This window comes from Puma concolor, chromosome A2, assembly GCF_028749965.1.
Source record: "Puma concolor isolate L17-30 chromosome A2, mPumCon1.1.hap2, whole genome shotgun sequence".
NCBI lineage: Eukaryota > Metazoa > Chordata > Mammalia > Carnivora > Felidae > Puma > Puma concolor.
In genome coordinates, this window is record NC_141668.1 from 85,166,885 (window position 1) to 85,181,095 (window position 14,211).

General features: G+C 35.8%; 1 protein-coding gene across 1 annotated transcript in view; it reads left to right on the plus strand.

Annotated features, from left to right (window-relative positions):
* The window catches only part of SEMA3C (semaphorin 3C), a 176,986-nt gene that overhangs the window by 78,069 nt on the left and 84,706 nt on the right, over positions 1 to 14,211 (plus strand). The window contains exons 3-4 of the mRNA XM_025929564.2: positions 8,922 to 9,082; positions 10,210 to 10,272. Coding sequence (XP_025785349.1) covers positions 8,922 to 9,082; positions 10,210 to 10,272 — 224 coding nt within the window. The remainder of the gene's footprint in view (positions 1 to 8,921; positions 9,083 to 10,209; positions 10,273 to 14,211) is intronic.

Consider the following 14,211-nt stretch of genomic DNA (forward strand, 5'->3'; position numbering starts at 1 on the left):
CAGTAGGAACACCTATGATAATGATGACCCAGCACATCCTTGCACCAGCTCCACAGTGGCCTCAGATTTGGTTCTGTTTTCCACAAGTTCCTCCCAGTTCAGACAATCTCAAGACTTTTTAGCTATTTCCCAACTGTACATTCTTCATACTCTGAGGTAGAATCTAGCTGCCCCTTTCCATACAAGGAGCCAGAGATTGACACCTAACATCCTTGAAAAGTGCTTTCATGTCTCCCAAGTGAGCTTGCAGGAAGGGAAGTCAGAATGTATAATTCTCCAGTTGATTGAACTGTGTAACACAAACAGAGTGTGCTTTAGGAAGGGGAAAGAAAAGCCTTAGTTAGGTTTTGGTTTAGTTTCATTTTTTCCAGAAGAGATACAGTTTTATTTCTGTGGTCATATTTCTAAGATAGGATTTTAAACATATCCTTTCTTCCTGTCAGATTTATAGTAATGTGAAAGATTACATTAGCTTTACAGATATTGTACAACAGTAGATAATACTTGTAAACAGTGGAAAAGGAATTATTTTCATGGACATTTTTATTGCTGCAGGGAACATTAGAGATTATTCTCCTTAATAAATAATCTCATTCTTCTTTTATTTTGTAGATTTAAGACCTAAAGTCAGGGTGGGTAGAAGGGAGAGATTGGGGGGAGGGGGAAAAATCAAGCCCCTTATCAGCAAATGGTAAAGCTGTTACTTCAGCTCTGGTTGGCTAATTCCAAAACTGATCCTCCCCTCTTGCCTCCGTAAGCCTTACCTTTTAATAGGAATAGATTATAATCATGTAAACCCAAATATTTGAAATTTGATAGCACTTTTTCTCATTTTATTGGCTCATGCTCAAATTTTTTAATTCACCAAGATTAAAAGATCATAAGACTCAAAATAGCAGAAAAAGGGTAGAATGTGAATGGACAAAGAACTTTGTCTTGGATTCAGAGGCAGTTTTAGCTGTACAGTCTAGTCCCACACCCTCCAATCCATGGTGTTTCAGAATGTTTCAAGTGATCTTCCAGGCAGTCTTTAAGAGAAAACCACTGAGGGAAATTGAGCAAATATCAACAGACTGGAGAGCTGACCTCATCTAGGGGATCAAGGCAGCCTTTATGAAGCATCCAATTTCAGTTACATTGAAACTGCTGCTTGAGTTATGAGTGGAGGTTAAAAAAAAAAAGGCAGGAGGAATCCTTTCAGCAGGAGGAAGAACATGCACAAAGGCCCGGAGGCAGAAAGGAGGAAAAGGAGGAAGGCATGTTTAAAAATATGAAAATAAGGCCAGAAGGGTGAGAACACAATGAAAATAGGCAAATAGTGATGATTGAGGTTTTCTAGTGAGCTAATCTCAAACCAGATCATGGTAAGGACACGAAAAACATCAGATGTTGTTCTGAAAGTAATGGAAAACCATGCCAGACAAGAAGAGGGAGCTTAAAAGTGGACTGACCATATAATTTAACATCCAAACTATGACTCCTTTGAGAGTGCAGAAGAGGTACTATAGATGATTTTGCTGGAAAAAAACTGGACTGTCTGGAGCAAACTAGAATAACTTTCCTTCTTAAAGTCTCCTGTATATTGGCTGATTTTCCCTCTGACAACAACTCCTGGGAGATATTCTGTCTCTACTGTTGTCCTTCCCTGGTCAGGCTCACTGAAAAGAACTGTTTCCCATATTCCTACTTTCATCCATTTGGCATTTTGCTAGAACTTTTTACCTTTATGTGAAGTGATGTTTGACTCTGATCTCATTTTCATGTAGCCTTTCTCAGACTTGCTATGCTGGTTTCGTAAGAACACCATCCCTGAGAAGTTTTGATCATTCTCAAGTTGTTTGGAGTGTGGTCACCCCATCCCCTCCCCCTCTGCCATGCTTCTCAGATTAGCAAAGAAAATTTGAGAGGCAGAAGCATTTCTTATACTACATTTGATATTGCACAGATTCATGGTGTATGAATGTAATATAAGAAGTATACCACATAATAGAAGCCCAACAAATAGAGTTGAAGTCTGTCTGATTTGAAAAACAAGAGGATATTCAATTGAATTCATGGATTAAGGGACTCCCCTTGCTTTGAATACTGGCTCTAGCCTCTTTTACTCACTACTGTGTGACGTTGGTTAGATTGCTCAAATTCTCTGAAATTTGGTTTCTTTATGTGTGGAACAGGAATAATATTAAGGCCTAACACAAAGGCTTTGAATGCAAATTAAATGAAATACATTTATAAAGCACATAGAACCATTATTCCTAATGGTAAACCCACATGTGGTGGCTATTTGGGGCTATTATTTTTGAGCAAATGTGGTTTTAACAACATGCCTTCTAGCCTCTCTTTGCTACAGGAATTAGGAGCTGTCTTTTCAGTCTGGTGAAGTTTCACTGCTCTTTTCTTTATCTGCCTGTTTGTCCTAAAGGGACAGGTGAAGTTCAGTTTCTAACCCAGTTTCAGAATAGTGAGCCTCGGGGAGAGGATGGGTCATTTAAGCCCACTCTACTTAAAATTCTTCTGAGATAAGACATTCTGGAGAGGAAATTATCCTGTCAGTAGCAATACCTCTGAAGTAAAAGATATCCTAAGGCTTTACTTTGAAATCTGTAGATGTGCATTTTGCCTGGGGGAGAGCTAAGGTTTATGTTGAGAAGGTCATGGTGGGCTAGCCAAACAGAATAACAGAATGTTAAGATAAGTTTTGCAATTGTTGTAAGGGCATGGTATCTTCATATTTGTGTCCTCTTATTTGAGCAGTGTCTAGTCAGCTGTGATAAGGGCTTGACACATATATTGATACATAAATTAATAACACATCCTGAACTTTAAATCTAATTAACAAGTAACTACTGCTTACGTTTCTAATAGAGGGACCCCTGGGAATTGATTTTCAATCAAGTAAACTTCTGTCTACCTGTAATGTATAAAAGGCCAAAGATAATGTAGTATTCTGAGTGAATGAGTTCCCCTACTTAATAGCTTAACAAATATGTATTGTTCATGAAAGAGAAAGACTCTCCATCCTCCTCCACCAAGATCACATTTCTGAGCACTTGAATGAGTTTTTATTGACTTGGTCACCACAGAAATGTTAAGATCTCTGACTAGCTCAGCAGAGAACAAAAGTTAGCTCTTACGTGGTTAGAAATAGAGTGTTATTTATAGACAGAATATATTACAGTATATTAAATTATGTTGTAATTGCTACAGCAATATATTGACTATATTCAAGTGAACCCAGAAGCTTTCATTGCTAGGGTTTGTATTCTGGGGGAATGTATTGTTCTCCTAGCCTTGGTTAAATTCTCAAGGCTAACAGTAGTTTCAACTATATGAAGAAAAATCCGTGTCAATACATGAATTTCAGGTAAGCATATTGTGCTGCAAATTTTCCCTCCGGGAGCGTTGGCATGAAAGGCATTACAGTAATTTTCCATCATAGAACTCTACAGTAATACAGATTTCAGGATAGAAGCATGCAATACATTTTTTTTTTTCTTTTTTTAATACTATTTCCCAGGAGATTTTCCCAGGGACTTAGAGACCTGCACTGCCCTTCGTGGGGCCACTGTGTTTTTTAATACTACATATTCTCAGCCAACGTTCCTTCTCAATCAGTTGAGCATGTTCTGAAAAACAGCACAACTAGTTCTACCTCCAGTGCTATAAAAAGGTTGACATCATTGTTAAGATTTAAAGAAATATAGGACAGTGCTACTCTTTGACTTGTTTAGATGAAAGGCCAGTAATTGTGCTTCTCTTCTCTCACCAGCCAAATCATGAAATCAGTCATGTTCTCTATCTGTGACCAAATCATTCAATCATTCCTTTATGTTGGATCTGCATTAAACCAAAATTATGAATTCTTCAGTCATTCTTGTTATAGATAAAAGTCCTCAATGCATTGCACTCATCTCTTTCTTCTAAAAAAGAGTTTTGTTTTGTTTTGTTTTGTTTTGTTTTGTTTTGTTTTGTTTTGTTTTGTTTTGTTTTGTTTCCCAAGCTCCAGAGTTCAATTATGGCTAAGTAACAGCAATTGAAATAGCATTTAAACAAAATAGGCTTGGCTTCTAGGTTTCCAACAGGGCACTTCTTAAGTAAATCTTCCTTGGTTAACAGCTGTCAACTGTCAATGGGCGGCAGGTAATTAAATTGGAAGATAGCTTTATGGCTCAGAAAAATAGATAAAATCCTTGGACCAGAAAGGTCTTAAGTTAATGCAATTATTGCTCCCTCTGGTATTTGAATTAATGAAAGAAATTGATTATTTTCTGATGAAACAGATGAAGAGGAAAACTGCCATTGTTTGTCTCTTGCAAATAAAATTCAGTTGAGGCTGTTTTCCCAGCTAAGATCACACTCTTAGTTTTATTTCAATATAGATTTAGAAGAGAAGGGAAAAAGAAAAATAAAAAGGAATATTTTGAGAAAGTACTGGCACTAAACAAACTATGATAGAAAGGGTGAGAAGGTGGTAGGTAAGGGCTATGAATACCTGGAAGATATGTGAGCCAGTAAGAATTTCAACAACAGGAAATGAAAATGTATGGATTTTTTTTTAACTTATATAACAGAAGTAATCCAGTGATTGAGTAGCTCCAGGGTTGGTTCAGAGATCAAATCGTTTCTTCATCCAGGTTTTTTTTTTTTCCTTTTGAAAAAATTTTTGCTTGCCATTCTCAGCTGGCAATCTTCTTGGTAAGCTGTAACTGCTGCGGATATCATATCCTTACATACCAATGTCCAGATGCAGAAAAGAAATCACCTCTTATTTTATGCCAGTCTTTAAAACTGAAGGAACCTCTTCCAGGACCCTTGCAGAAGGCTTCCCTTTAAATCTCATTGACCAGAACTAGTCACATGTCACATATAGACCACTCACTGGCTGGGGGGTGGTGGGACAACTGTGGTCGGCATAGACCAACTCTGCCTACAGGGAAGAAGGGGAAAATTATCTCTTAGATGGAAGGTCAACAGTGTCTCCTGTTAAAAGAACACGCACTGATCCTCTACTGTGTGCTGGTGAAACATCTTGTGAACTATGTATTAATATAACTAATTTATAGATGAGGAAATCAAAACTGGGCAAAGTGAGGTAGTTTTCTTAAAATAACATACTTAATAAGTGAAGAAGCTAGGATTTCAATTCAGAACTGTCTGACCCCAGTTGTATACCCCACCACAGTATCACGCTGCTGCCGATACATCATGATGCACCTTCAGTTTCAATTACAGAGCTTCTCTTTTTGGATGAAACAGTCAATGCATCTCTGTGTTTTGCTTTTCACTTTAGACTTACTCCCCTCAGAGTGTCTTCTCAGGGCTTCTTCAGAGCTGTCTACTCTCAGAGACTCACATCATCCATGAGAAGAATTGAAAAATTCTACCTTCAGATTAGATATTTCTAATGGCAAGTTAATATTCTAATTTTACATGTTCATGGGACATATCTGCTTTGATTTGAATTTAAGCTATCAACACTCAAGTAATCTCTGTACCAAAGAAATTTCCCTTTCACATCTCCCAAAAGTAGTAAAGGCACGTTCATTTCTCCTGTTCTCAGTTTACAGCTTCCCTTTACCCCAAGACCAGCTTCATATAAAATTATTCCAAATCCTTTTTTTTTAAAGTGTTCTGTACATCAATTCTTCCTTTCCATTCTTAGCATATCAGGTCTTCAGCAGCATCGTATCTGGACTAATCAGCATCTGTTAGGTTTCCAGACTCACATACTTCAAAATTATCCTGCCCCTCAAGCAAACTATTTTCCTTAAAAATGACTTATTATTTTATACTCCTGTTCACATAATCTGAGTACATTCTCCATGTGAAAAAAATGAAGTATTAAATATATGAATAAATAAAAGTCAGGCAATCTGGTCCTCTATATTTTCTGCATGTGTAAGGAATTATTCTTCTTACTTTTCTGGCTGACACTTGATGTCTTTTCCCAAGTCATAATAATGTAACCCATGTCCCTATAGGACAGACACTCTGTTAAGCACTTGATGTATATCAGCATCATATATGCTTGAACCTCACAACACCCTATGAGGTAGGTACTATTATTATTCTGACCTTACCCGTGAAGACACTAGAGTACAGAGGGAAAAAGGCACCTGCCAAGTATATATAGAAATGGCAGAGCTAGGATTCAGACTCTAGCAGTTGGGCCCCAGAGGCCATGAACTCAGTCACATTTTACTTCTTAGTCTATGTATTTCACTGGAGTGTTATTTACTGCTACATGTTGAACATCTATTCTTCACCCCAAGCTATAACCTTCTCCTGATATTTTTAATAAAAAATGTACAGCCATGAATCTCCTCCATATGATGAAAGGCAAGCTTTATGTCTCCTGAATTTTAGGCAAAATCAAGGCCGTCTTTGTTTTTGCAACTTTTGAGAGACGTTTGTTGGGATTCCTTATTCTCTCTCATATTCTGAGGTCTTTCATTTTTCCCCCCTATGTCACCAAGAATCTCTGACCTAGCAGGGGCTGACTTTTGTTTTGTTTTGTTTTGTTTTGAGAAAATACAGATAATTTTTTTATTTTTTTTCAATATATGAAGTTTATTGTCAAATTGGTTTCCATACAACACTCAGTGCTCATCCCAAAAGGTGCCCTCCTCAATACCCATCACCCACCTTCCCCCCCCCCCCCACCCCCCATCAACCCTCAGTTTGTTCTTAGTTTTTAAGACTCTCTTATGCTTTGGCTCTCTCCCACTCTAACCTCTTTTTTTTTTTTTTTCCTTCCCCTCCCCCATGGGTTTCTGTTAAGTTTCTCAGGATCCACATAAGAGTGAAACCATATGGTATCTGTCTTTGTATGGCTTATTTCACTTAGCATAACACTCTCCAGTTCCATCCATGTTGCTACAAAGGGCCATATTTCATTCTTTCTCATTGCCATGTAGTACTCCATTGTGTATATAAACCACAATTTTTTTATCCATTCATCAGTGGATGGACATTTAGGCTCTTTCCATAATTTGGCTATTGTTGAGAGTGCTGCTATAAACATTGGGGTACAAGTGCCCCTATGAATCAGTACTCCTGGATCCCTTGGGTAAATTCCTAGCAGTGCTACTGCTGGGTCATAGGGTAGGTCTATTTTTAATTTTTTTGAGGAACCTCCACACTGTTTTCCAGAGTGGCTACACCAATTTGCATTCCCACCAACAGTGCAAGAGGGTTCCCGTTTCTCCACATCCTCTCCAGCATCTATAGTCTCCTGATTTGTTCATTTTGGCCACTCTGAGGGGCTGACTTTTTTCCTGAATGACATCCCTCTACTCTTCCTTGCTCTCCTCATGAAAGAAGTTGTTCCAGTTTCTGGGCCAGCGGCACCACTGCTGCCAACAGCATCACCTGTCTGTCTTTGAGACCTACTGAGGCTCAGTAACTTAGAATTGTAACTAGGTTAGCACGCCACACAGCGCTCAGCATCTCAAATCTCCTGTTTCCAGATCTGTCATCTAGTCTCTTGTTTAAATCATCTTTCAATGTCTTTTGTTCTTATCTTCTCTCATGATTTACTTCTCAATACTCTTCTGAAGTATTTTTATAACTTCTTAATGGTTTTTCTCCACATAGAAAAAAAATCTACACTTTACTCTCAATGTATGGACGCAGCATCAGAGACTATGTTTTGTGATCATATGTTAGTAATTTTAGGGGTCTAGTTCCTTAAATTAAAAGAAAAAGAGAAAAATAGAAAAACGTGTACCTATTTGTTCTAATTCCATACATCTTTTTGATAGCGATTCAAATTGATAATACTATACTAATACTGACAGTAATAATATTAGAATTTATTGACTACTTTCTCTTCATTAAATTCAAACATTTACATGTAATAATTCAGTTGATTTTCTTGGGAACTCTTATTAGAAGGTGCTATTGGGAATTTCTAGAAGTGTATTTGTGATTCAATGTCTAAAATTTAGAAATAGTACATCATTGAAAGAGTAAAATGTGCAAGCAAACTGCTTTCTAGAGTTGTCACTCTCTTATGATCATAATCCCAAGAAAAAATCAATCCTGAATCGTTTGGATGGTTCAAATTTATCAACAATTTAAAACTGAAAAAATGAATGGGAAAGTCTTAAATTGTACAATGAAGCATTTTGACTGGAAGAAAATTGATTCTGCTATAATGACTATTGATTTTTAAATTTTCATGGTACATCCATAGTCTTCAAAGTTCACCTATACAGGCACATATTTTACCCATAATGTAAAAGAAGTTAAATGAGCATGAATGAGTCAGTGATCACTGAGGTAAAAAATCTAAATATTCAGATCATCTGAATATTTGTAATTTTCTTTTTGATATAGGCATAGGCATACTCTCATTTAAACAGCATTGCCTTCTGAATGAGGTATGGCTTGTTTTCACATAATTTATAGAAAAAAATATCAAACTAGTTAGAATTATGTTGAGTAAGCAGGAAATACCAATCCTAAAATGATAAATGTATTGAGTACAACCATAAAACATCAAGAGAAGCTAAGAAGACATCACATTGTCAATGCTTTTGCTTTTGTTTTTTGGTTTTTTGCTCAGTCTGCTCACTTACTATATTTTTTTGTTTGATCTCTTTTACTTTTGAGCTGATGATAGCCAGTAATAAAACTGAGTTGGGATTCTTGCAAAATGTGAATAATTTTGCAATAAAATAGTATTACCATAAAATTTGGCATTGCATTTATTGCTTTATTTATGTTTTACTTCAGCAAAGAGGCAAAAAATAAAAATATCCACTAACACAATTCTATTTTAAAATTAATATATTATTGTAGGGAGGAAAATAGATCTTAACTTTCTTAGTAAATATTTATATAAAATAATTTCCATTAAAATAATAGAATCGTAGAACCAGGATACTCTATTTCCACTGTGCTGTTCACTATTTCAGAGCTTCGAGAAACCAAGACCTCTGAACACTTCAGCCTGTCCCACCATCCTTTAGACTACAGGATATTATTAATGGATGAAGATCAGGACCGGATATATGTGGGCAGCAAAGATCACATTCTTTCCTTGAATATTAACAATATAAGTCAAGAACCTTTGAGTGTAAGTTAATTATTTTCATTAGGGCCATGTCGACTTTGTTTTATTTAAAAATTTCACATACAATGAAAAAATTGTGTATTTCATTAGAACTATAGAAAATACTGGCCACATGTCAATAAATAATTGGATGTTAGTGCTTCTTTCATGGACTGAAAATATAATCAAGTCAGTTCTGTCTGTCTAGCTTCATAGATTTTAACACTCTAAAAACTGAAGCTAAATGAAGAAATACTTCCTGTGTGTATTTGTGTGTGTGTGTGTGTGTGTGTGGAGAGAGAGAGAGAGAGAGAGAGAGAGAGAGAGAGAGAGAGAAACATGCAGTATAGCCTGACAAAATGATCAGACTAAAGGAAGATCTACCTTGTCATCTGTATGTAATCCAACAAGGCTTAAAGGAATTAAAAGGAATATAGTTATTAAGGATACTGTTCTTTGAACAAGTGTGACCTATATTTATCATTCTATTTCACAATAAGGAAATAAATTTATCTTTATTGGAGTAAAAAAAATAAAAAAATAATTTTTTAAAAATTTGTCACAAGATTTCTGAATTTATTATTTTAGCAAGGGTCAATGAGCTGGAAATTCAAAACAAAACAAAACAAAACAAAACAATAATCATCACCATCAGAGACTTGACCCAAGGGTACAGTTACTGAGAACACTAGCAGAGTATTTTAGAGAGGGAATCTCTTGGATGCAGTCCAAGTTATTTCAGTTATTGAAGTACCTAGAGACCTGTTTTAAGTAAATCTACTGCTGTGGCTGTGTGGTTTACCAATAACAATATTAAACCAAAATAGCAATATAAGTGTAAATTCATTGTGATATAAACAGTTGAGAAAAGTGTACTATAGAAGGAAGGAAATACACCTTTTATTGTATACATTAGTGACCTTATTTTAATATATATCATTAGGAAATGGGCATATACTATTGAAAGGCATTTGTTAAAGGAAAATTGGTGGGAGTCATAAAATCTTTAGGAATTTGAGTTCATAAACTGGAAGAAAGATCTTGAAATATAAATATAGAAATGCCTAAAAGAAATGTGTTAGGATAAAGTAAATGATGACTGTCATATATACAAGTGAGATTATGCAACCTTTATTTTCCTTTCTGAGCAGGTTTTCTGGCCAGCATCTACAATCAAAGTCGAAGAGTGCAAAATGGCTGGCAAAGATCCCACAGTGAGTGCCTAAAAAAAACCCAAAACTTAAATATTTGGTCTTTGAATCCATGTACCTTGAGTGCAGCCAAGAGTAAGACAAAGGGTGTTGGTGTTTTAAATCTTCTGCTGGACGCATGGCAAAAAATGTAAATGTAAAGAAGTTGGAACTCTTAAACACTGTAACTTAGGAATTCCTGACCGGGTAAAAATTTTTTGCATTGCTTCCATTATTGCATTCTGACACTTTTCATGATGGATTTCAGCAATAACCTCTGTTCCAGTGGATCCAACCTGCAGAATTCTCAGCAGGCCGCTGAAATAATGATAATGCAAGTGTCTGGAGAAGCTCCCAGATACCATGTGGGCTTTTCCAAAGAAAGATCTCAGCAAAAGGGTACTGGTGAGCTGGCACATTCCAGAGGCGTAAATCACCAATGATTAGTGGTATCTTTGTTAGTTAAAAATAACCACAGAAACAAAAACCAAGGCAGATATGAACATCAATTAAATGTTCAGTATGCAACATTTGTACAAATTGTATACCTTTAAGTGGAATTCCATGTAAAGAGTTAAGAAATAAATCTGTATGGATTTCTACAAACAATCTGCTGAAACTGACATACTAACTGATTCTTGAATATTATAAATACATGGAGCAGATCTATAATGTATATGTTATTTAATTTTATAAAGAAACATGTATGTCATCTTATCTTCTTGTCTCAAATCACAGAAAATATCATAATGGAACCATATATCAGAATTACCCACTCTTTTACAAGTAATTTGGTAGAGAAGTTTTTTATGCATTTATTCACTCTTTCACTCATTCATTCAACCAATATTGATTGAGCCCGTATTATGTGTCTGGCATAGTATTAATTGCTACAGACATAATTTGTGCCACAATAGGCACAATCTGACTCTTCTCAACTTTATTATCATATTGGAGAAGTCAACGTTAATCAAATGAGCATAGAGATATGTGCTTATGCAGGTATGCAATTTAAATATGGCAGTTGGAAAAAATAAATAAATAAATAAATAAATAAATAAATAAATATGGCAGTTGGATAGAAAAACTAGTACTTGTACACACACATACACACAATGAAATCTGACATCTAAAGAAATATGACCTTAAGGGGTGCCTGGGTGGCTCAGTTGGTTGAGTGACTGAGTTTGGCTCAGGTCATGATCTCACTCACGGTCTGTGAGTTCAAGCCCCATGTTGGGCTCTGTGCTGACAGCTCAGACGGAGCCTGAAGCCTGCTTCAGATTCTGTGTCTCCCTCTCTCTCTGCCCCTCCCCTGTTCATGCTCTCTCTCTCTCTCTCTCTCAAAGAATAAATAAACATTAAAAAAAATTTAAAAAGAAAGAAATATGACCTTGAGCTAGTGTGAAAAATGTTGACTAAGCACTTATTGTAAGTGTAGAGATAAGAAATGCTGATTTCAGCGGCTCAGTCTATGCACTGAGCCTTGAGAGTGAGGGTTTCAGAGATTCATCATGGTGGCTCAAGGAAAAAACTAATTCTTGTGGGAAAAGGAAGCATGGGAATTAAAATTTTATCTTAACTGACTCTCAACAGTCCCGGTATGAGGTTCGGAAAACTTCTGGTGCGAGACAGAGTCAGGGAAGACTCTGACATGTAGTATCTCTGGGTCTCACTGGAGGGTGTTGTTGAGAGAACTCACTGGGAGTGACTTAGCTCTGGGTCTCGCTTTTTCGGTTTTATAACTGATCTTTTAAGGGAAATTTAAAAATGGGCTGAAGGAGTTGCATAGGCATATTTGCTACCCACGAGATCTGCTGGGCCATAGTCTACAGGAAAAAATCCGGAGAAATGTGTATACTTGTCTTCTAGGGAACCAGTAGTAGAGTGAAGTATAATGTTGTGGAGAAGTCTTTTTTTTTTTTTTTTTTTGGTCTCATGAAGCTATTATTTCTATAATTATGCATGAATTTAAATATTTTTTTATTCTCTAACATTTTAATCTCCCTAAAATAAAGTTTTTAGCCATTCTTATGGATCCTATCATGTCTTGCCCTTTGCCATAGTAATATCCTGTGGCTGTAATTACTGAATTTAATTGTCCTCTTTGTTCAAAAAGATTTTCATTTCCCATTCAAACGAACTGTCAAAGACAGGATATGTTGGATTTAGATACCATTGCAAATTCTCTTTCCAAAGATTGCTGTTGCTTTTGTGAAGAATCTCAGCCAAATCATTTGATGTCTTTCTCCCTTTGGCAAAATAAAAATGCTCTGTCATTTGCTTTCTTATAATTAAGAGTCATTAGATGAAATCTTCAATACATGCTTACATTTTCCCATAGTTTACTCATGTTGTAATATCGTTCATGGATATCTTTAAATTCTGCTATACTGCAAAGTAGTATACATAACAGAAGTAACTGGTGAAGAATTCTCTTCCAGTACAGCCAACATTGTTGGGTCCTGAGAAATAATCAGCCTAACTCTATCAAATACATGTTTTGTCTGTGCAGGAGAAGAGAATCTAACTCATTTCATACATGTGAAATACTTATAGAGAAGTGTCTTTTAATCAGGCCACAAAAAAAAGACCAGTGGTAGAAAAGTGATGCTAAATCAGTCTTTACAATTCTAGAGCATGACATTTTTATTACATTCTTTAATAAAACTAAATATTTAAGAATTAATATTAATTCTGTTACAATAAATACCTAATAATATTTTATTTAAAAACAGAGGAATTGAATATTTTATTTTGTAGAAATCAGTTAGCCATTGTGAAGAAACCAAAGTAGAGCATCTACCTTTAGGTGTGTTTACAATATACTAGAGATGATGAAACATATATGCAATAACTATCAAATAATAGTAGCCAACATTTAATAGAGTGAGCCAGGCACTGTTCTAAGGCTTTCTTTTAATCCTCACAACAATGCTACAAGATGGACATTATTGTCACCGTTCACATTTTTAAGATCAAGAGACCTCACTAAGAGAGTGAGGAACTTACCAAACCTGCCCTGCTAGCAAGTGGGAAGGAGGCCACTGCCTGGCTCAGGCACATTTTGGCTCTGGATCCTGAACTCTTATCTGATAATGCATGCCATTTCACCAGGAAGAGTTCGCTAAATGCTAAGTATACACACAAAATACAAAGAAAAAACACACTAAAGTTGGGATATTTGGGGAAGATTTGATAGACTCGATGGCAACTGTGTTGGGTCTATGTTAACCTTTGTCTTTATTTTATTTTAGTGATACTGAAATTCAAATAAGTTATACCCTTTTCCTCTTTCCGCCTTTGGCACAAATCACATGTGACTCTCTCCTTGTTCAATTATCTTCCCATCTTTTTAGCCTGGAAATCATCTGTTCCTCCTCTCAAGTGACAGTGCAGATGTCAGTTCTCTGGGAAGTCTTCTCTGCCCACCCAGGACTGGGCTAGCTGTTATTGTGTGTATGCCTGAAACACTGTCATATATTTCACTGCATTTTTAACTATAACCCTCCACTCACTGATTGGAAATACTGTGTAGTGTCATTATTCTCTGTGCTCAGATCTTTATCTAGACACTTAATAAAATTTAAACAAGATCTGAAAAAGTGGAGATAGAAACAAGCAAGCCTGGGAATTTGTTTTAAGTGATTGTCGGGAGTTAGAAGTAGGACATGGTGGATGATGAGTGCATTTGTGCCCTTCAATTAATAATGTTTGTAATAAATTCATTATGCACTTATTTTAGAAGTTCATTTTGGTTAAATTAAAATATTTTTATTTTAAATATTATAGTAATCATCTACTAGGCAAAACTTAAACTAGTTGACAATTAAAAGCCATACTGCTTTAGCAACTGAAAGAAAATATACACCATGGAATCAAGTATCACTTATTCCTTTAGATTTTTTAACATACCAAATTTTAATTAAAGCTAGAAAAAATAACACTTAATTATTAGACAAT